Source organism: Panthera uncia, chromosome D1 (genome assembly GCF_023721935.1).
Source record: "Panthera uncia isolate 11264 chromosome D1, Puncia_PCG_1.0, whole genome shotgun sequence".
Lineage (NCBI taxonomy): Eukaryota > Metazoa > Chordata > Mammalia > Carnivora > Felidae > Panthera > Panthera uncia.
The window spans coordinates 13,689,201-13,713,694 of NC_064808.1; the positions used below are offsets into that span (position 1 = coordinate 13,689,201).

The 24,494-nt window shown below is 38.4% G+C and overlaps 2 protein-coding genes across 2 annotated transcripts; both read right to left on the minus strand.

Moving 5' to 3' along the window:
• Positions 1-1,778: 1,778 nt before the first annotated feature.
• LOC125933786 (olfactory receptor 4C15-like) lies at positions 1,779-2,714 on the minus strand. Its single transcript, XM_049646948.1, has one exon. It carries the CDS (start codon positions 2,712-2,714, stop codon positions 1,779-1,781), a length of 936 nt encoding a protein of 311 aa, XP_049502905.1.
• A 10,590-nt stretch (positions 2,715-13,304) lies between these two features.
• LOC125916313 (olfactory receptor 4C6-like) lies at positions 13,305-14,219 on the minus strand. The gene has a single exon (XM_049622468.1). The coding sequence runs from the start codon at positions 14,217-14,219 to the stop codon at positions 13,305-13,307; it is 915 nt and encodes a 304-aa protein (XP_049478425.1).
• Positions 14,220-24,494: the final 10,275 nt, after the last annotated feature.

Sequence of the window (24,494 nt, forward strand, 5' to 3'; positions counted from 1 at the left end):
TAATGTCATAAGATTTCTTAGGCTGGGAAACAAGAGCAAGCAATGAAAGAGCCCCTGCCTTAAACCTCCCAGTCAAAAAGCCCCATTTTAACTCCTTACATTTGAAGGAGGATTAAGCTCTCCAGTGCTGGTGGGAAATTTTTGCAGAGGGCAGTTTCCAAGGAGATCTTTGAAGCGGTCAAAGCCAAGAAGCCAAGTCGATGATCTCTTGAAGTTTCTTCAATCTCTAAGTGAACTGACCCTTAACACTCATTAAATTCCTTATAGACCAAAGGACTAAATGAGATCTGGATTCCAGGTCCTGTCAAAACAATGGCAGGGTTTGCTGAATGCACTTGGCTATGCTCACTCCATCATGGAAACTGTGGAAACAGAACAAATGCTAGCTGAGGTTTTTACTAGTTTGAGCCACCTCTGGCTTCATTTTAGGATTATTTAAACTCTGCTCATTGAAATTTGTATCTTACTAAGGTAAGGTTTCCAGTGGATAATTCAGAAACTCTGGCTAGATAAACCCAACTAATAAAATTTAAATTTTAGGCAATAGATGACTTTATTGGGATCATAAATATTTTATGAATAAAAGTCAGATCACTGAGAGCAAGACTTATTGTTGCAGGGAATGGAAGAAGGGATAGAGAATGAAAATGAGAAAGTGGATAGAGAATAATGGCTTTATTTTCTATTTGAATTTTGAGATATTATATTTAGATTTTAAACATGGGGAAATTTGCTAGAATGTAGAATTTATTTTAAATGCTCTATGTATGTCAAAAATTAAGAGCTAATTTATTTTAAATGCTCTATGTATGTCAAGAATTAAGAATTAAGAGCTAAGAGCTCGAATCAGCAATAACCACACTCCTTTGCCAAATTTGACACTTTAGTGTGTTAATGTTAAAGATATATTTAAATGTGAATATGGGAAGATATCTCATTTATTCACTTATTCAACAGATATTTACTGAACTCCTACCTCAGACAGTTCTAGATGCTAATGATACATTATGAGCTGAAGAGGGGAAAATTTCCCTGCCTCACTTGAGTTTATAACCCATAAGAGAAGGGTGACGAAAGAAAGAAAGAAAGAAAGAAAGATAGATTATATAGCATATTAGAAAATAACTTCTCTTTCAATAAGTTAAATACGTCAATAAGAGAAGGCTGATAAAAGAAAGCAAGAAAGAAAGAGATTATATAGCATATCAGAAAATAACTTCTCTCAAAAAAGTTAAAAGATGAAGAGTAGGTAGGGAAGTGGGGCTATGAAATCTAAGTTGCTATTTTTCAAAACATATTCCCATGACACAGGAACACCTATAGCTGAGGTTCTGAGAATGCGCTGATCTCTTCCACTCGACCCATGACTTTCTTCCTCAATCACTGAAATCATTGCCCTACGCATAAACTTCTTTTCATTTGAAATAGTGTTAAGTTTCTAACCTCTTAAGATATTTTTGTCATGCCTCCACAAAGACTTACCAAAGCATGGGATGAGTGACAACAGGTCTGATAGGTAATTTCTCCCTTCAATCTTTTTTTTTTAAGATTTTAAGTAAACATAATATCCAACGCTTTTACTTTACTATGAAGATACTGAGTTACCAAATCAGAGTCGATAAGTGATCTAAGTGTGAAAACATTTTTCCTGACCCCATATTACTGGGTTTTTTTATTGCATTACATTAGCTCCTATCAAACAGACCCAAACACACAAAGGCTTAGTCTAGAAAATTTGACTCTTCTACTCTTTACAATATTTTGTAAACTTCAATGTTTTATTTGTCACTACAAACCACCATTATTCTGTTCCACATTTTCTTTATGGCATTTTTCATTTCCTTGTTCCTGAAAGTGTAAATCAAAGGATTGAGCAAGGGAGTTAGGATGGTGTAAAATATAGCCACCATTTTGTCAAAAGAGAAAGCAGATGGAGGTCGTGCATACACAAATATGCAAGGGACAAAGAACAAGACCACAATAGCAATGTGAGATCCGCACGTGGAGAGGGCTTTCCGCTGCCCTTCAGGACTATGGGTTCTCAGAGAGAGCAAGATGACAACATAGGAGACGAGTAACAGAGAGAAGATTATAATGCAGATAGACCCACTATTGGCGACCACCAAAAGGCCAAAGATGTGAGTGTCAGTGCAGGCAAGCTCCAATAATGGGTACAAATCACACATGAAGTGATCAATGACATTGGGGCCGCAGAAGGGAAGCTGGAAAGTAAAGAGAATTTGTATCGTGGAATGCAGAAAACCCCCTGTCCAGGCTACACCCATCAGAATGGTACAGAGCCTCCAGTTCATAATGGTTGTGTAGCGTAGGGGCTTGCAGATGGCCACATAGCGGTCGTAGGCCATGGCTGTGAGGACAATCACTTCCACCCCAGCAAAGAAGTGTTCAGCAAAGAGCTGGGTCATGCAACCTCCAAAGGAGATGGTTTTCCTCTCATAGAGGGAGTCCACAATCATCTTTGGGGCAATGACAGTGGAGAAGCAAGCATCGAGGAAGGACAGGAAAGCCAAGAAGAAGTACATGGGGGAGCCCAGGAGTGCTGGGCTGCTGCTGACGGTCACCACAATTAGCAAGTTGCCCCCGACAGTTGCAATGTAGCTGAACAAGAATACAACAAATACTATTTTCTGAACACTGGGATTCTGTGAAAGCCCCAGGAGGACGAACTCAGTTACAAAGCTTTGGTTTCGCATGATTTCCAAGGAAAAGCTAAAAGCCGCCAGAAGGAGCATGTGTAATCTGCAATTATGAGAAAGAAAAATTTGTCTCGGACCAGCGGACAGTAATGCAACAGTCAGTAAGAAATTGGTGCATCACACGAAAAATTATCTTCTATGTTTCTGGCGTCACTGTGACTCACACAAAAGTCAAAGTTTGTTGAAGGTGGTAGTGAGCGGTCAGGCAGAATTGGGGAGGAGAAAGGTAGTATTAAATACTTTAAAATAGCCAGAGTTCCAATAAGGGGTAAGAATGGAGGTATCCACATGTAGAGAAATAGTTTATCTCAACTGCCAACTTGGGTCCCTTAGCAATGGCTTCCAGGAGTGAACTGTTGGCAAGGGTTCTGAAGCACATCCAGGTTCTGAGGAAAGGACCATGACAGTGTGGTCATCATGTCCACCATGAGATGGAATGGGAGCCGAGGGGACTTGTGTGCCATCCCTGATAGGAGTCTGCCTGATCTGCAAACAGAAGAAGAAATAACATCCAGGTTAAGAGGTCCTTGCAAATCATGGCTACTCGCCAAATATTTCTTTAAACATCTGAAATGAACTTGGCCTTTAAGATGAGTTCATTCATTCCTTATAAAAGAGAAAGATACATGAGAAAGCTCCATGTGAACACAGAACAAGTATGCATGTGTTAAGTTGAGGGGTTTTTTTATTCATCATTTTAAAATAAGAACAAACGTTTTTTGTTTTTTTTTAAAGTACCTATTTCAGAGTCTTGCCATGATGACTAAGTTAAATAATACAAGAAAAACAATTGTTCAGGGCCTACTGCCCAAGAAACAGTCCATGTTAGGTCTTATCCCTATTTTACTGATGGGAAGCTCATGCTTACAAAGATAAGGTTAGCAAATGACAGATGCTAGGTCTGGGATTTTAACAAAGAAACTCTGGCACTAACCCCCAACTCCATCCACTGTGTCAACAGAAAGGAGTAAGAACTTTCTTTTTCTAGCAAGAACACAGAGCAGGGTGGCCTTTCAAACGTTCATCCACCTGTAGAGGTTTTAACCTTCTGATTTCCTTATTCATGTTTGAAGGAGGCCCTTTGATGAAGGACACAGAACAGATGAGTGTAGAATCAGAAGGTAATGACCCAATTACTTGCAGGTACAAATTGATAACAATCACATAAGTAAGGAACAGTAACAGCACGATGAATATTGCCAGAATCTTAGGGCTTTATTAATTACTTGCTAATTAATCATACAAAGTGTTCCAATCTGATTAAGCACAACTTGCCAAAGTATATCTGTTGCTAATGAATATGACTTTATGGTAAAGTAGGGATATTCATACATAACCTGCCTGCTCATCTCACAGGATTATGATGTGGGTCAAACTGGAAAAAGGAAAAATGTCACTTAGATTAAGCAGTCCTTACCAATCATAATTACTACTCTCTCATTTAAAAACCCAAGCACTTTACCCACAGAAATCTTTTCCATAAGCCATCCAGATGATTCCTCCAACTTTTGACTTCATTTTCGATAGCAAGACACAGCTTTGAAGAATGATTATGTCCTCACCTGCACATATAGCAGAAATTTATCCATCCTTACGTATATGTATGTACATATATGCATAATCTATGTTTATTAAACAGGTGAATAAAAGAATAATGGGTCTTATTGGGCAAATTAAAAATAAGCTGATTTTTATGATCGTCTCTTAGAGCTAATCAAAACAGTTTACAATGTTAATAACGCTAACCAATATACAACCATGTATACGAATATCTGTTGTCTCTTACTTTAAGATAACTATTTCCATTATTTTTCCAGCATACTAGACATTCCTAAATAGTGCCTGGGCTGCAAAGTTGATATTTGGCTACAAGCTGTCACTAAGAAGACAAGAATATCAAACACTAGAAGGTCATTGGATCAGTCAACAACCATTTATTAAAAAGTAAAGAATATCAATGCATGATCCAGCAGTGATCAGCTTATCCCAGAATCAAAGCAGGAAAGAAATGAGGAAGCACATCAGCTCCAGATTCATACAGACCAGGCTGTTCTACTCAGTTATATCGTGTGATGGAAAAAAATCACTTAAAATTCTCAGAGACTCTGATTTTACTTCTGTAACTGGGTATATATAAAAATGCCTATTGATGGGATTCTTGTGAGAATCAGAAAAGGTGAGACACATAACAACATTTATGTAGTTAGGATCATAGGAGAAAAATTACAATAAATGGTAAGAACAAGCCCCAGAGCTACTGACAGAAGAGAGATGACAGTGTTTTGTTTGTTTTTTTTTTTTTTTCGTAATGTTTATTTTTGAAGGAGAGAGAGACAGAGCGTGAGCAGGGGAGGGGCAGAAAGAGCGGGAGACACAGAATCTGAAGCAGGCTCCAGGCACTGAGCTGTAAGCACAGAGCCCAACCCGGGGCTCAAGCTCACAAACCGCGAGATCATGACCTGAGCAGAAGTCGGATGCTTAACCGACTGAGCCACCCAGGGGACCCCCAAAATTTTTTAATAGTATAAATAAATATTCAGTTTCTGCTGTCAAAAAACTAGCAATTACAGCTTCATTGCTGAACACCCATGTGTCATTAAATAAAACCACTAAGTCTCAGCATCCTCTTCCATAAAATAGATTTAGTAACGCTTGTTCAAGCTGATGGCTCACAAGAGTCAAATGACATAGTCATTATGCATATGTTTTGCAATGTATAATCCAAAAGGAAGATGTGAAATACTGATATCAGAGTGATATTTAAGCAGTGTTTACACCCACAAAGCAAGCTGAAAACTTTAATCTATGATGAGATAAAACGTGTCTTTAAGGTGTTGGTTTTTAAAATTATATTAATTCTAAAATCGCAGGGAAACTCTCATTATGGAATCATTTGGAAAATATTTTTGTAAATATTTCCAGAATCATAAACATGTTTTTATTCCTTATAGTAGTGACTCCCACCCTAAACAAAAAAATTATTCTAAAAGTGAAATAAGGTGGTGTCACTTTTTCTGTTTGTTTCAAACAACAGAAATGTATTTTCTCATCGTTCTGGAAGCTAGAAGTAAAAATTCAAGGTGTTACCAGGGCATTTCCTCCACAAGCTCTAGGATAGAATCCATTCTTGCCTCTTCCAACTCCAAGTATTCTTTGTTTATAGGCGCACAGCTTCAGTCTCTGCCTTAGACTTCGCGTGACTTTATCCTCTGTCTCTTCACATAGCCTTCTCCTCTGCATCTTGGTCTGGGACTTCGGTATCTCTGTCTTCTCCTTTTCTGTCTCACAGGGATACTTGCCATTGGATTTAGGGCCCATCTGGATAAGTCTCATCATGAGATCCTTAAGTACATCTGTAAAGACCCTCCCCCACCCCCGCCAAATAGGGTCACATTCACATGTTCTGGTAGACATATCCTGTGGGATATATTCAACCAGCTCTACTAGGGTTCCCCCAAGAACTGATACTTTATTTATACTATCTGATACATTGTGAATACTCCAGACTGAATGCTCAAGTATCAAGTATGTATCAAGATACTATAATGAGCTATCAGAACACGGTAGCATTATTGAATACTGCGCAAAAGTCGGTAGACTGAATACTTTACTTTTTGGCTTATTTTTAATATAGAAATAATAAATTTACCTGCAGGAAGGGTAGGAGTTAAAACAAATGATTTCCTGTAGTTTCTTTTGCTTGAAATACCTCTGAATCTTTATTTTAGCTAAGGTATTTTGAGTTTGGGTTTGTTTGGGGTTTTTTTAGGTTTTATTTAAATTCTAGTTAGTTAACATACAGTGCTATATTAGTTTCAGATGTTCAGTATAGTGATTCAACACTCCCTATATCGCCCTATGCTCATCACAAGTGCCCTCCTTAATCCCCTTTACCTGTTCCACCCATCCCCCCATCCACCTCCCCACTGGTAACCATCACTTTGTTCTTTATAATTAAGAGTCTGTTTCTTGGTTTGCCTCTCTCTCTCTCTCTTTCTCTCTTTTCCCCTTTGCTCATTTAGTTTTTGCTTAAATTAAGGTGTTGTAACTTTTATAATGGAAGACGATGTCATATCATTTATAATAGTCATTTATGTGTCATTTATAATAGTGAAAAATTAGAAATATCCAACATGGTCAATAATAGGAAAATGCTTCTGTAAATCAAACTACTACAAATAGCGCAGGATGCTGTCAATAAAATGCTAATCAATGTGAAATGAGAAAAACAAAAGTAGTATAATAACTCTGCCCATTTGTACAGATGTTTTAATAAAATTTTAAAATCAAGAAGTGATCATTCAAAAATAGACTTTTATTCTCAATATGTATCTAGACATAAATATATAAAACTTAAAATTAAAAATCAAGTTTAAAATCCATATCACCATATTTTCCATCACCTTAACCATTCCGAGAAAGGAGACAGGGTATGAGGATCGTTTTATTAACTATCCAGTATCATTAATTAGCATAGGTGGCACTAACATGGTAACATGACATAGATTCTTAAACTAAAAATTTTTAACTATTGTAAACTTTTCATAAATACCCATATCATGGGCCCAAACTTTCCCAAAGATTCCAAGGTCCATCCTTTCTTGATGGCCACACTTTGTAATGTGCTGGACGTACACCAGAGATTGCTCAGGGACTCTCATGGCCATGAACTGGGCTGTGGACTATTTCCTGGGGCTGTGACCTTGGGAATGTGCTGCCCCACTAACCCCATTGTCCACTATTTCCTTCCCATTCATTCTGCAACAAAACTAATCTAGCATCAATCTTTCTGAAAATAATAGAAATGCTTGTTTCAATTTTGAAATATATATTTAAAACTATATGAGGAATTATTAGTAAGGTTGTCATTATAGGTAGATTTTTATAATTATATTACAAACAGTAAATTTAAGATATGTTTTTATGTACTTATATGTGCATATCAATCACATTTGCATGTAAAATTTAAATATACATAGTTATTACATATTAAAAGAATAGATTAAAACTCCATGATTATTCCCCCTTAATTCCTAAACCCACTGTATTTTTGATCCAGATTATTATTTACTGCTGCAGTAAAACGAGTAAAATTCTCTCTGAAAATGCACACATGTGAATCACAAATCTCACCATTTATCAGTTTCTTGAAAATTCTGGTGATGGCAATCACCTATACTCTATGGAGAAAAGTCCATTCAATGGCTGGCCAAAATGTGAAGCATGTTTCCAAGTCTTATTTCTACATCTAGGAGACAGAAGAAGAGCGTCTCTGGCAGACGAGGTAGAGAGTGTTCCCCACTGCTTCTCAAGCAGTCTTCAACATGGCCTCAGGGAAAAAAAAATAAAATAAAGAAGCAAAAGTTTCCTCCTTGACTTCCAGCTAGGATTTAAAGAAGTTTCCCTGAGAGGCTATGAACCTGTAGGATTGCTTCTTAGTTTTCCTCAGGGTTTGGAAATTTCCCATCAGTATGATTTTTCAAGACACAGTTATCTGTGATTTGATTTATGCAGGTACTTGCAAAACCTTTATGTCCCTAACCAATTAAAGTTTTTTTTTCTTTTTTTTTTTTTTAACTTCTCCTGGGTTCCCATTTGAAGATGCTTTGATTTCCCTTCATATTCAGGAATAGAAAACTATGTATATTGGGATGGAACATAATATCTCTGTGCAGGATTCAAGCAAAATGCCTGTGTATTTACTAAATACAAGAGCTGAGTTCTGGGATGAAGCACATCAATTCATAAGGATCTGTAATGTGTTGGGATTAGGATTAGATAACAAGTGCTTTTTCAGGAATAACACATTTTATGAATAATGTGCAAAGCTGTGTGGATTCATCAAAAATCTTCTTTTTTTATGTCTGAATACCTAAGCGATATATGTTATGACTTTAAAACTAAAAACAATTTTTAGAGATTAAAGGAATGTTTCTCTTTCTACTTTTTTTAAACGAAGTAATGACAGGGGGCGCCTGGGTGGCAAGGCTGGTTAAGTGTTGACTTTGGCTCAGGTCATGATCTCACGGTTCATGGGTTTGAACCCCGCATCAGGCTCTCTGATGTCAGCACAGTTGGGATCCAACTTGTTTGCACTTCCTCTCTCTGTCTCTTTTTCTCTGTCTCTCTCTGTCAAAATAAATAAACAGTTCTTTAAAAGAAGGAATGACAGGTCTGCTTACTTTAATCCTTCAGAGTATGTAGCTCTGGGATTGAAGCTTGAGGGAAACTTGGACTTAGCGCATGAGATCCCTTCAAAAAAGGTCCATACCAAGGAGTTTGTTGTTCTACACACTTTTGTGTCCTACCGAATATTATGTCTATTCACATCTGACAAAAAGAAGCAGAATTGAAGTGATTTGCCAGAAAAGTGAATGTGCAGAAGCACCTTCACCTGTGATATTAACGGGCACGTGCTATTTTCTTTTAACTGACATTTTAGAGACTTTTCCCGACCAGAAGAACCATCTGACCAGGAACACACTCCTGGAGGAGACGATCTTTTGAACACATGACTCAACAGCAGAACTCCAGCAATTAAATCCTGGAATCCTGGTTCCTTCTTTGAACCACACTTGGCATCTTCTACTTTATTCCATACCTCGCTTTGCTTAATCCTTATTATTTGATTCTATTAGAGAAACTGAGTGGGATAACACTGAAATAATAGTGGGAAGATCGAAAGGGACAGATAATATAATAAGCATGTTATTTGTGCAAATATTTAATTTGTGAATTAAAAAAGAAACTGTACAAGTCAAAAAAGACAGAGGAGAGAGATAGAGACAGGTACAAAGAGATGTATGAAATGGGGGGGGGGGAGATACAAGGTAAGAGGGAGAGAAACTAGAAATTTGCCCCTTCAGAATTGATCCAATAGACCAATCTTACCCACCGATTTAAAATTCCACCTTTATCATTTATTAAATTACAAAAATTATACCAAGTTTCCAAAGATAGATGGCTTAACCACTGGACCATTTCTTCTGTTCTTTAGAATTCTCTATTAAATGGCCTTTAGCAAAATATTTACACAGCAGAGCTCTATGATATATTCTGATATGTAGAAGATCCAGTCCCGTCTCTACTTCTCTCACGTTGTTTTTATTACCAAGGCTGTTCAAACATACCTACACATACACACAAATTTTAATGTTAGTTTATCAATTTCCAAAAAGATGCACTTTCTCATTCTTTTGCAGGAGTGTTACTAATTCATCACAGAAATTGGTGTCTCTAAAATCAGGGTCTCATCTAGGGTGCGCAGAGCAGCCAAATATTTTTTTACAGGACCCCTGCCTAGGTAAATACTCTTATGAAATAATAATAATAATAGAGTAAAACCTTGATTTGTGAGCATAATTCATTCCAGAAAGATGTTTATGATCCAAAGCACTTGTCGTATATCAAAGTGAATTTCAAGAACCGTTGGCTCAGTTGTGACCATGTGATATTTGGTGTCACGTGCTACTCATATTGCAAGATATCGCTCGTTTATCAAATTAAAATTTCCTAAAAATGTTTGCTCATCTTGTGGAACACTGGTAGAACAAGTTACTCGGAGTCCAAGGTTTTACTCTAATAATAACAATAATAATAATAATAATTTGATTCAAAAGTATATTACAAGATTCACAGGTCAGTGTTAGATATAGTGAATTATTGACAGAATTCTAGAATTCAGGGTAGAAAGAGGTACTTTGGATTTGTTTATTGTCCAGTTAGACACAGAAAGATTCTTCCTGATGCGTAAACATCTGTCTTCCTCTTCATATCCAGAATCTATCTCTTCTTATTCTCTCCAGAACCTCTGTATGTTGGAATAATGCCTCTTGCTTGACATAATGCCCTCCTGGAACCAAGGTCCTGGGCATAAAACCTAGGATACTTCATAGAATACAGTATAGAATCCAGAGTTTCTAGGGCATCTGGTTGGTGCCATGGGTAGCACAGAGAGCCAAAGAGCACCCCAAAGGAGGAAACAAGGATGAGACCCATGCAATCAGGTCCAGCTGGAGTACCCCACCAGAAGGCACTACCCAGTTCCAGACACTAGAGAACCTAGAAAACTTCACAGAAGACATTTCCAAGTGTGGAATGAAGACCAGAAGCCTTGCTTGCCCAGGTCTATGTATTATTTAAATATTATTATTAAATTAAAAATAGAAGTTCTTCCCGTCTGGGAGCATAAAGTGAGTTAGTCATTCAGACGACTGGGAGAAAGTATTTTGGGCAGAGAGAATAGCCTACATAAAGACCCTGCAGCAAGAATGTAAATGACCAGTAAGAGGAACAGAGAGATGCCAGAGTAACCAGAGGAGTCAACGAGGCTTTAGTCATAAGGGAGGAGTTGAGAGTAATAAGAGGGCAGTCAGATTATGTCCACTTGATTGTTAGTATTGCAAAAGGTTTTAGCTTTTAACCTGAGTGAGATCAAGAGTCATTTCAGAGTATTAAATAAAGGTATGGCTATTATCTGACTTCTGGGTTTAAGGATATTTCTGTGTGTTGTGTTGACAATAGAGCAATAGGGCAGAGAATGCCAAGAAAGAAGTGAGAAGAGTGGGTGAGAATTGCAAATATTCAGGTGAAAGATGTAAGTGGCTAGGAGCTAGAAAATGGTCCAAAAGAGATCACAATTGGGTGAATTTGGAGTATGTATTGAAGATAGAGCCAACAGAATTTCCTGATAAACGGGGGTATGAGAAAGAGAGACCAACTATGCCACCAGCTGAAATATAGAATATTGTGAATAGAGTAGATTTAGAGGTGGGAAAAGAATCTATTAGTCATTCAAGAGGAAATGCCATGAAGGAGGTTGGGTTTCCAGATCTCAGCCTCCGGAGAGAAGCCTGAGCTGGAGGTAGTAATTTGGGAGTCAAGGTCAAGTAGGGAAATACGTCATGGAAGATTGGATTCAGTGATGGAGTCCATAAGATGAGAAATGAGGAAAGCCTATTCAATGAGTGACACAGATGTCACTGGTGATCTTGAAAAGAGCATTTTTAGTGTTAGGTCCTGAAGTATGCCTGAAAAAGATGTAAAGAGATTGGAAAGGGAGAAATGGGAAACAGGCATTACAGAATCGCTTAAGTTTTGCTACAAAGAAGAGACAATGAAACAGTAGTACTTGATAAAGGAAATGAGATCAAGGGAATAGTTTATTTTAAAAATGAAAGATATCAGACTGCCTCTTTGCTGATGCAAATGATCCATTCGTAAGGGAAATGAAAAAAGAGATGCCTTTATGTAAGTGATAAAGAGTTGAAGTCCAGAGCACAGATTGGTTGCCTTCAGACAGGAACACAGATAATGTATTTAGTGGAGTAAGAAGGTAGCATATGATTGAACAGGTGCTGACAGATTGGTAGGTATAGTCACAAGTCTGTGGAAGTATTCTGATGTCTTAATTTTTCTCAATGAAACAGGAAGAAAGTCCATCTAATGTTGCCCCCAAAATTTGATGCTTGCAAGGGCTTTTTAGGCATATACTCTTTTTCAAATTAAAGCACCATTTTACCCTATTTTGCTATGCCTTTGCATCATGAATAATATTGAATTTTCATATTTTATCATATTTCAATTTTACATAATCATATGAAATTTACAAACTACACTAGTAACAGCAAATCCCTATAAAAAAGTAGTAAGATCAGTATTTGTTTCAGATGTTAGGGTTTAAAAAGTCAGGCACTGAGCTCCTAAGAAATATGTTTAATGAGCAAAGGAATTTAACGTGAATTAATTTGGGGAACCCATAGGGCAGATATGAGAAGGAATTTGTGAAATCTAACTGACAGGTAATAATTTCAGCACAAACGGTAAGAACAGCTCTCCCCTTTGTAAGAGAAGATGTAGGTTTTGGACCTGCTTTTGATACGGGGAAAATTACCATACACATTACAAATATGTAAGGCTAGGGATATCGTTATGACCTTTCCAGTTCTTTAATTCTATAATTAAAATAGAAAAATTATCATCCTAAATTTTTTAGAGAGCAAGTTATTATGCTTTCATGGGCTTTTTCTTCCTTCTTGACATGAGGCAAGGTCAAGAAACGTAAAGTGAATCCAGGAATGAAGAGGTAACTGAGGGAAGAATGACTAGGGAAAATCATCAGGACAGACTTATCTAAGGATGTGGGAGTTCATCCGAAGATGGAAAAAATGAGGTGGAGCCCGCCAAGCGAAATCTCTGGAAAAGAGAAGTCCAGCAGTGAACAGAATAAGAACAAACAAAAGCCCTGAACCAGGACTTGAATTATTGAAAATCAGGCTTGAATTCTTTAAAAAGAAAAAAAAAAACAGGTTTAAAAAAAAAAGAAAAAAGAAAAAAGAGTGGCCAGAGTCTAGTAAGAAAAGTGATGGAGTATAAAATGTACTGGAGAGGTGGGAAATAGGGTGATTGTAGTGTCTTAGTGTGATTTGCATATTAAAAGATGCCATCGGCTGCTCTGTGCCCAATGGATTGTGATGAATGTTGGAGGGACAAAACCTCGTTGTCCTTGAAGGAAAGATTTGTCCTTCGCATACAAATTAGTGACACCCCAGGTTGTTTGTTTCTTATACCTTCTTGTATAGAAGTGTCTTATACCTTCTTGACCCACAATTTCCTCATGGCATTTTTCACCTCTGCATTCCTCAAGGTGTAGATCAGGGGGTTTAACATGGGTGCAACAATGGTAAAGGACACAGCCATTGCTTTGTCGATGGGGTAAGTGGCCACAGGCCGCACATACAGGAAAATGCAGGGCACGAAGAACAAGACGACCACAGTGAGGTGGGAGCCACAGGTCGAGAGGGCTTTGCGCCGCCCCGCAGAGCTGCAAGACTTCAGGGAGCAGAGGATGACCACGTAGGAGGCCACGAGGGTAAGGAAGACGGTCACACACATCACCCCACTGTTGAGGATGACTAAGAGACCCAGGGCATGGGTGTCCATGCAGGCGAGTTTCAGCAATGGGAACAAATCACACATGAAGTGATCGATGACATTGGGACCACAGAAGGGTATTTGATACATGAAGAGAAGCTGTATTGCTGCGTGGATAAACCCCCCCACGCAGGCGCCTCCCAGCAGCAGGCGGCACACCCGAGGGTTCATGATGCTCGGGTAGTGCAGGGGCTTACAGATGGCCACGTAGCGGTCATAGGCCATCACGACGAGAAGGATGACCCCCACACCACCAAAGAAATGCTCCGCAAAGAGCTGGGTCATGCAGCCTTCAAAGGAGATGGTAGTTCTCTCGGAGAAGGAGTCCACGATCATCTTGGGGGCAATGACAGAACAGTAGGTGGCATCCATGAGGGACAAGGAAGTGAGGAAAAAATACATAGGTGATCTCAGGCTCTGACTTGCGATCACGGTTACCACCATGAGTAGGTTCCCCAAAACCGTGGACACGTACAGGATTAGAAACACAGCAGAGAGCATTTTCCGCAGCTCTGGGTTCTCTGTGATGCCCAAAAGAATGAATTCAGTCGCATTGTTTGGATTCTCCATTTACTTTGGGCTGAGATAAGCACACCACACTGAGCTGGAAAATCTACAAAAGAATACTATTTTGAATTAGTAATCATTGAGTGTGCTGGACAATTTTTTCACTGTGTCTTACACCTTCTTGACCTACTTTTTTCTCCAGCCACTGACACAGCAACCAGCTGCTAACAGTATAGCCTGACAAGAGCTCCATCCTACTGATCCTTCCACCAACACCTTCACTCCCCAGTACATCTGTTGTTTCCTGTCCCCATATGTGTTGCTTGAGATACTTGGAAAACCCCACTTATCGTTCTGGTGCATACTCCTACCTGGAAATATGAAGAGATTAACATACTTGAAAGAAATCCTAGACCATTCATAAATAGAAGCCAAAGAATAAATGGTAACCAGTTTAACCACAATCTTGGATTAACTTGCCTTTCTTCCCTATTTCACTCTCCCCATTCACTGCCTCCAGAATAAACCACCTACGTACAAGCCTTCTCTCAGCCTCTGATTTTTGGTAACTTCAAGCCAGAAGCTAACACTCATTTATCACTAGACACACCCAACAACCAAGAACACATAAATTCTCCTTCACTTCTTCCACATATGCAGTGAGCACTTAGAATGATCTAAGTTGAACAGCCTACCAGCTAGGTCATATCCCAAGGACTCCCCACTTATTAAAAGCTATACTCTTTCCATGTACATGTTATCTTCTCAAACTGGATTATTATTACGTATTGTGAATATGCAATGAATCACCACTATGTCTCAGGCAGTGGAATACCCTATGAGACATTTTCTACATTTTAGAGATAAGATATGGAGGCTTCAAAGAGTAGAAAAATAAGACACTGAGTTCCCACCGTTAGAAAACATTGAAACCAAATTCAAATCTGGCTTTTCCTGGATCAAAATCAATAGCAACGGCAAGCAATGTCGCTTCTCTTAAGAGTCTATCAAGTGCTCGATATGGTAGAGACATTTGCTTCATGATATAATTTCACTATCATAACAAACCAGTGAGATAAATTTATGCTTCTTGTGCTCATTTTACTAAATAAATCCTACAGTAAAATTCAACAACAAATTCGATGACAATTTTACCATAAAGAACGTGTTCTAATTATATATAATCCAATCCTGAAACTAGAAATTACAACTAATTAACTGTAACATTCCAAGACTCTAATAATTTGCCAGATATGCTGACTAAAGAAAATAAAACTGTGCCTCTTTCTCTGCCCAAGGAAGACCCCGATCCAACTTAGCTGATATCACCCCTGCACGTGAGCCTGAACTAGTATAAATCATTCCTTCCATTTTTCCTTGTGAAGGAGTGCCCCAGGCGAAACAAAGAATTTTAAAGAATAACCAAAATATCAATAAAACAATTCATTTATTTTTTTTTACTCATTATGTACCAGCAAGGTACTTAGTCTGTTACATGCATTATTGCAATTATTTTTCATATCACATGAGTTGGAGACTATCATAAATCCCATCTTGAGGATGAGGAAACTGATGTTTGGAGTCAGTAGGCGTCTCGTCTAAAATGAGTGAGGATTATGAATCCATATAATCTCATTTTGAGACACGAGCTCTTAACCATTACACTATGCCACTGAAGAAGTGAACAGTGGCCTCAGTCAGCTATATACAAGTGTCACTGCCACCAAATGATATGGTAAAAGCACTGTTCCAGTAGTAAACTTCTCTTTGCTATGACTACCTAAGCAGAGGCTGTCTGCCACTTGATAGGAATATGTTAGAGACCTATGGGGAATATAAATAAGGTTCTCTAAGATTCCTCTAAATCCCCAAAGACACATTCCTAATATTATTCCTTTTATTAAACAAGGTACACAATTGCCAAGGCACTGTTTGCAATCTACAGTATGGGCTAACCCCAATCTCCAGGATAGGCTAACCCCAATCTGCAATATGGGCTAACCCCAATCTACAGTATGGGCTAATCCCAATCTACAGTATGGGCTAACCCCAATCTCCAGGATAGGCTAACCCCAATCTGCAATATGGGCTAACCCCAATCTACAGTATGGGCTAATCCCAATCTCCACCTCAGAACTTTAAAAGTCCTATAATAGCCCTAATAGTGTAGAAGGAACATAGTCTCAGAATCAGGCTAGCCGGGTTTCATTCCAAATTATCCCTCTTATCTCTGAAGATGTGTCGTCACATTCTCACCACTCTGGGCCTCCGTTTCCTCATCTGGAGGAGGAGGCAGCTGTGGTAGATGAGTGGAATGCTAGGGGTTCAAAGGAGGCAGTTCAGGGACTCTGTCCCTCTCAAGCACAGAAGCTTGGCTCCTACCTGCCTTAAATGTTTCCACTGCCAAGTAAGATGTCCTTTGGCCATCTCAGGACTTAAAATATCTTAAAGCATAATACACTAGAATAGAGACTCATGCCCCTTCTGTCTTAAAATCTATAAATTTGTTATATTTCTTTTCTGACCACTAATACACACTCGGTATGACATTCAAGGCCTCGCCTCATACTAATCAACCTCATTTTTTGTATGCCTCCTTCGCACAGCGGTCAAAGCCGTCTCTTACTGCCAGAACACACATGTCTGTCTAGTGTGGTGGGAGAGGCCATGGGTTCAGAGCGAGCAGACTTAGCTCTCTGTCCCACTCCTGGCACTCACACACTGGACAACCTTCAACCCTGCAAAAAGAAAACAATGTAATTAGCCATTAAAGGGGCAGAGAGAGAGGGAGACACAGAATCCTAAGCAGGCTCCAGGCTCTGAGCTGTCAGCACAGAGCCCGACGCGGGGCTTGAAGTCACGAACCGTGAGATCATGACCCGAGCCGGAGTCAGACGCCCAACCAACTGAGCCACCCAGGCACCCCTGATTTTTTTCTTTTAATTCCCACAAAAGCCATAGGAGACAGGAACCCATGTTAGCCTGGTTTTCTGATGCAGTGGTTAAGGCTTAGAGAAGTTGTACACTTTCGTATGTCTGTGACCAAGTCCATGGCACAGGATACTAACCACCATCTCTGCAGCCTCTCTAAGAATTCCATACCCTGCCTCACAATGCTTTCAGAAGCACCGAAGGAAGTACCAGGCATGAGAATGTTTGGGGAGCACTAACAAAATATTCACGACTATTTTCTGTTCCTATAAGCTCCTGTATTCCTCCTGCCTCTGCCCATGCCATCTATTATCAACAAACCCATTATTATTCTTCCTTCCTGCCTCATTTCTTCCCGAATGCCCCCTTCACCACCATCATTCTGGATATTTGTTACAATGTCCAGCTAGGGTACATATCAGTGGTAATTCAGCTGTATTCCTGGCCAATTTTTTTAAAATTTCATGTCAGTGTTATCTCCCTATGTGGATGCTTAAGGATAGCTAATTTATTCTATTTCCACAAATGTCTAATGCTGTGCTGTGTACACTCTAGTCATTTAATTAAATTTAATTAAATCCATGAAATTGGATTCAACCAAGGAAAATAGCGTCCAAGGAAAATGCCCAAACAATACTGGTGCCCGTCTTGCCTCCAGAAATGAGAGAGTGCCATTGTCAGAGCCAGGCTGCTATCCTTCTGGCATCTAAGCTCATATATCCCATCTTTCAGCTTTTCATTTCTACTCCTAGACATACATTAGCCAATCCCAAGAGTGGAGCCCTACCTTGGATTTGCACTTTAGTGTTGAACCACAGCCTTCAGATCCTCTTTGTAATAATGCCTTCTTTTTCCAGTGCTCCTATGAAATACACTGGCTAAAAGACCATTCATACAAAGAAGTGAACAACTGCATTGCTTCAATTCTCTGATGATTACCTAGACAGTACATATTTCTCATTCCATTACATGTCCAAAACTGTGAGGGATAGAGGAGGTGCCCTACCTGTAAAGAAGGAAACAGAATGAGCACTCCTGAAATGATGCATATACAATGTAAGTTCCAGAAGGGAAATTATCAGTATGATCTATAGATTTCAAAGAAGATTAAGTTATCTAAGCCTTGACATGAGAATTTAGAAACTTCTAAGTTTTTGATAAAGAAAGTCAACAGGAAAGAGAACAGCATGAGCAAGGCATGAAGAAAGGAAAAACATAATGTACATAGCCAAAATATGTGAACTTTGACATCACAAAAACCTACATTTCATTCTGGACCTGCCAGGGATGTAATCAACCAGAAGTTACACATGGTCTTTAAATCACGGGGTTTTTTTCAGAGTTGTATTAAACATAATAAGTTCCTAGCATTACAGTTTAGGTTTTGATATTTACATTTATAAATATTAAAATGGGATAAAATATTAAATTAAATTATAGTGTAGATGTTTGTTAAATATTTATTATAATGCTTGTGATATTTTTGGTGTCTCATAAAAGTTAGTCACATACACCCCTACTAACTGAGTTATGAGATGCCTTGAGTAGGTGTGCCTAGCTAAACTGGAGTTCAATTGGGAGTAGGGAGTAAGAACTTAAAGACCTATGTAAAATTCCTGATTTTCCACACTACAGTCAGTTCTCACTTCTGAGTACATAAAATAGGCCAGACAACTTCTCTGTGCCTCAGTTCCATTTTCTATAAAGTGGGAAGGTAATGTTACCTATTCCAAAAGGTTGTTGTAAGGATTAAATGATTTTATAAATGTAAAGGGCTTAGATCAGGATCTCTATTTCTTTTCCTAGAATGAGGGGAAGGATACTGACCACAGACTATTTTAAAACAGATCCTCTGCCTTTGGATCACATGTTTACACAGGCTTCTAGTAAATGATATTAGATTTTATTAGAAGTATCCACATACTTCTACTAAATGCTCAGTTTAAGTTTTATAAATTGCAAAAGTAAGATATAGCCCTTGGAAAATATTTCGTATGGAGAGGTAGAGTGATAGAAAGCTGAAAGTCAAAGGACCACTCCCAAGCATAAGCCCTACTGGACCCTTTATTGATAGTGTAGTTCACTCTCTTCAGATGTGCATTTGTATGCAGGAATATTCTATGTGCACATTTATGTGTTTTGCTCTATATAAAAGTATATAAAATATAATAATATTCTTGAAATTTTAATTGAACTGTTTGGGCATTATTTGTCAACAGTTATGAATTTTCCTACATTTTAACTTCTGCATGTGATTCTATTTTATGGTTGTACTATGATTCATATAACCAATTTGTTTTTGCTTGACATTTATGCTATTTCTAGTATTCTGTCCTATACACAATGATGCACTGGACGTCACTTTACTGACTTTTTTACTTTCTGGTTTGAATGTTTCCTGGTTGAATACTTCCTGGTTGGAGAAATTCCTAGTAATGCCATCACCGGATCAAAAACTATGCATATGTTGAATTTCGATTGCTTCTGTAACTGTTCTCTCAAAATCCTGAAGTATCTTTCATTCTCATCAACAGTGTATGAAAGAGTAGTTTTTCCCACAGTTTTACTCACACTGAATATTATCAATCTTGATTATATTAACCAAATGATAAGGTAAAAAAATCATACATTACTTTAATTCTCATTTAATCATTCATTCATAGAATTTCATCAATGACCTAAACAATAAATATATTATTGGTCTCCAGATGAAGCTAAAGTAAATTTACTATGTAAATTTTTTTAAATTTTTTTTAATGTTTATTTATTTTTGAGAGAGAGGGAGAGACAGAGCATGAGCAGGGGAGGGGCAGAAAGAGAGGGAGACACAGAATCCGAAGCAGGCTCCGGGCTCTGACCTGCCAGCACAGAGCCAGATGCAGGGCTCAAACCCACAAACGGCGAGATCATGACCTGAGCTGAAGTCAGATGCTCAGCTGACTGAGCCACCCAGGCTCCCCTATATGCACTGTGATATCGATGTAGAGATATATAGTCTATACACAAAATATCAAAATAATAGTAATAATTTAGCATGTGCTGCATACCACGTATTTTGCTAGTACGTAATACATGTTTTCTCATTTAATTCTCACATCTGGCTCTGTTTAGACAAATTTTATGGCTGAGAAAAAACAGAATAATTAACTTGTGTAAGGCTATACAGTTAATAAATGATAGAACCTGTATTTGAATCCAAGTTATGGCTGATTCATGTTTCTAAGTGTGTGAATGTCTTATGGAGCCGAATAATTTCTTCAGTAAAATCCTGGACCACAAGAAATGCGTTTATGGATGTCCCTGAGTTGTCCTTTTTAACGAGCAATCAATAGCCCCGTATTTCTCAGAATATCTGTACCCAGAACATATGCATCATCAGTAGAATGTCTCTAATTAAGAGCTTTAAAAGGATTATTTTTGTCAGCAAGTCTTCCTAATTCATTTTGCTTTCCTTGTGAGATGAGTGGAGAAGGAATTATCTACAACAGCACCTCTATGGGTTGGAAATTACTATACCATTGTAGATACAAAACTTAATGTTCTCTAGGGATGTTTCCAGTGGGAGGGGGCTGAATCCCTGAAGAACCTTTCTTGATTTCACGACCCCATCCCCGAGCAAATCATATCAGCATCACCTTCAGCACCAACACTAACACCCTGCAGTGGACAGAGCTGCTCACATATAAATGTGTATGTGCTTATATAAATATATGTTTTATATAAATATATTCTTTAAATCTAATTCATCTTTACATTAAAACTGAATGCCAAACAGGGCGCCTGGGTGGCTCAGTAGGTTAAGCATCCAACTTCAGCTCAGGTCATGGTCTCATGGTTCGAGCCCCGCGTCGAGTTCTGTGCTGACAGCTCACAGCCTGGAGCCTTCTTCAGATTCTGTGTCTCCCTCTCTCTCTGCCCTTCCCCCACTGGTGCTCTCTCTCTCTCTCTCTCTCTCTCTCTCTGTCTCTCAAAAATAAACACTGGAAAAAAATGAAACCAAACATTTGAAGTATCATTAAACTAAATCGGGAATAAAGCACCATGTAAATTCGTTCTCAAAGGTTATTGGAAAATCAAGGCTAAAAGCAGTTGGCACAAGAAGAAAGCAGAAACGTGTAATATATACATATATATGTGTATTCATGTGCACACACACACACACACACACAGAGTTGCATGAAAAAAAGGAAACATAAAAATCTCTCTAAAACCATCCTAGACTTACCAGCTATTCCTGTTCCTCCCCTTCCTAAGAGCACATCCCTAAAACATAAATACACTCTCATAGTTACTAATCTCATGACTTGGATTAGGCAGACACTTACATTTTGATAATTTGCTAAAAGAGATTAAAGCAAATCCCATCAAAAGTGTTGATAGGTTAAGGCTCTCCATTCTGAAGACACAAATTTGCGTGTAGAGACAAAACCGTTGAACTACTGACACATTTTAAGTATTATTGTACATGTGTAAAAAATGATTCAATTAGTTCAACAATTTCAAAGGAGTAGTTCAAATTAAGAAGAACATGTTTAATACTCACGTAACTTGTTGAAGTCACCTTCAGTGCTCGACCTGATGTCATCCTTTGACCTCCAAAAGCCAGTTACCCGATGGTTCCAGAAGGTAGAAGGCAGAGATTGTACAAGTAAATTCTCCAGGATAATGTCAGGGTAACCAAAGTCTGGCCCCACCCAGGATGTACTTACATGAACTTTCATCTACAAAATAGCTACAAATCATGACCTATTAGAGTTTCCATTGAGCAGATCAAAGCATACAGGCAAATAAATCAGGACACGCACTGCAGGCACATCGTCTAATCATTTCATGGGGAGCTATTTCTATAGGACCAGAGTTTCTCATGATTTTGGATGAAAGATTTACAACAGATGCTCTAAGTGTCCAAGAATTTAAATAGGAAACAATCCTTGTAGATGGCAGAGAAACTCAAATTTCATCTAAATAAGAAAGGTTGCCAAATAAAAAAAAAAATAAAATAAAAAAAAAAAAAAAAAAAAAAAAAAAAAGACAGCTAAGCTATTTACAAAATCATGCATGGAGCTGTCCCTGCCATTTGGCTATATTTTGAGCTTAATTTGTAAAGAGTTTCCAATCCGCATCTTAGAAGAAACACTATTAATAAGATGTTTTCCTTCGGACAATAGTCTTGAGCTAAGAGGGCAGAGCGCCATTTTCCAATGGCACAGAATTTCCACGTGTGCAGACTTGTATCATTCCAATTGTGTCCCCTTGAGGCTGTGTCTCTACTGACTGGGGAGCTAATCACCGTACCACTGAATTCCTATCCACCCCTACAAGGATCTGTTTTTCTCCAGGGCAGAACTTCACTGGAGACAGGCCAGGCTGATGCTCCACAAACACAACCCCAGATCCTGGTATGAACCATTCAATTATCTGCTCCCAACGTAACCTCTCTTCTTCAGTAACAGAATGGCCACACAACCATCCATCTGCCTAATAACCTAGACGAAGAAAAGCCAATACACCTAGCAAATCCTGGAACCAAGTTTTTCCACTACTTAGTCTGGTGTCCCCTTCATCTTTTAAGACTATTATTAAAATTGTCACACCTAACTGCAGAACAGTTGCCATTATTAAGGATTTTAAACAATGTACCTCAGCCAGAAAAAAAGAAGGACTCAATTCTTTCTCACTCCATAACAATAGTACTCTCAAATAACATGTTTTCAATTTAGAAATATTTGGAATGATAGCCTTCATTCTTTTTCCACCTTCAATAGTGAAAAATATCAATATGCTACATTTACAACATAGTACACAGAATACAACAGTCTCCTGAGGAAGTCTCCAGAAAAGGAAGAGTCTCTCAGTTTTATTGAGTATGACCCACAAAGGTGATGGGCCATCTTCCGCACTTGGATTATTTTTACTAACATCTTAGAATCACTTCATGTTCTTACCTAACCACTTTGATATGTAGGTTAGGGGAAGCTTCTCAATCTTTTTATTTTTCATTATTGCCCTCCTAAGGCACCATTGTAGACATTCTAATTACCCTCACTAAAATTTTAACACCACAGATATATTATCCATGTATGTACCTTATGTATATCTGTGCTTTATATATAAAAACACGTTAAGATATTTTTATTCCCCAAGAAATTGTTTTTACCTGAGCGAAGAATACTTTACCCTTTGCAAAAGCATATGAAAAAGCTTACTTACAAAAAGAAAGGTGGGGGGCCCTGGGTGGCTCAGTCAGGTAAGCATCTGAGTCTTGAATTTGGCTCAGGTCATGATCTCAGGGTCATGAGATTGAGCCCCGCGTTGGGCTCCATGCTGGGTGTGGAGCCTGTTAAGATTCTGTGTCTCTCTGCCCCTCCCCCACTCATACGCGAATGTTCTGTCTCCCTCTCAAAAAAAAAAAATAATAAAATGAAAACATAAAGAAAGGGGTGAAGGTAAATAATGTGGTTAAATGTGAGCGTGTCTGAAATCCTAGTTGTGCTACGAACAAGTACACACATCTATATCCAGTTCTTCTCTTCTGCACCACCTCCTTAATATAATGTTTTTCATCATACCTATTACCAACACAATTACATTTTTCATTCATTTGTTCACTTGCTTATTAACCATCTGCTCCCCACTGTAATTTAAGTTCCACACAAACACAACCTGTTTGTGTTAGTCAACGTCTTATACCAAGCCCCTAGAACTCTCTGGCACACTGTGGGAATTAAATAGTATTTTTTTTTAATAAAGGAAATAAGAATTTCCTAAACTGAGTTGACTTTGGAGTCATTTTTCAAGCAATAAATATTCACACATGGAACAGCGATTGTAAAAGCCCTAGAGAAACGACATTAAGTGCTTGACAACACTACCCTCATGCCCAGACTATCAGTCTCCTCAACGATTGAATTGCTTGTTTTTCTTTCAAATATCTTTCTCGCCCATACTTCATTCACTGTCTTGCAAATGCAACCATTTGAATTTCATTTCCTGAGCCCGTTACATCCCACTTTTCATGATGTCCATGAAAGGAAATACATCTGTGGACATGAGATCATCAAGTGGCTTTTCTCGGACACAAGGAGAATCAAGAGAGTACAGGTAGCCTGGGAAACCAGGCTCAGGGGAAGGCTGAAGGGAAGAAAGTGACCCCCAAATAAGGGGGAAAAAATACCTCACGGACAATCTTCACAGTGTGGCCAATGAGTAGTTCTCGTTTTGGTTATTTCACTTCATGCCAGCAAGGAATAGTGGGAAGTGGGAAGAGTAGAGGAGGCAGAGCCTAAAAGTCTTGATATTGACACTTAACCCTTATTGAATCGCATTTTTTTTTGCATAAATAGTGTAAAGATCCATCGAATAAAACGTATTGCATAAAGAGACTTACAGCTCGTAAAGCGCTATCAA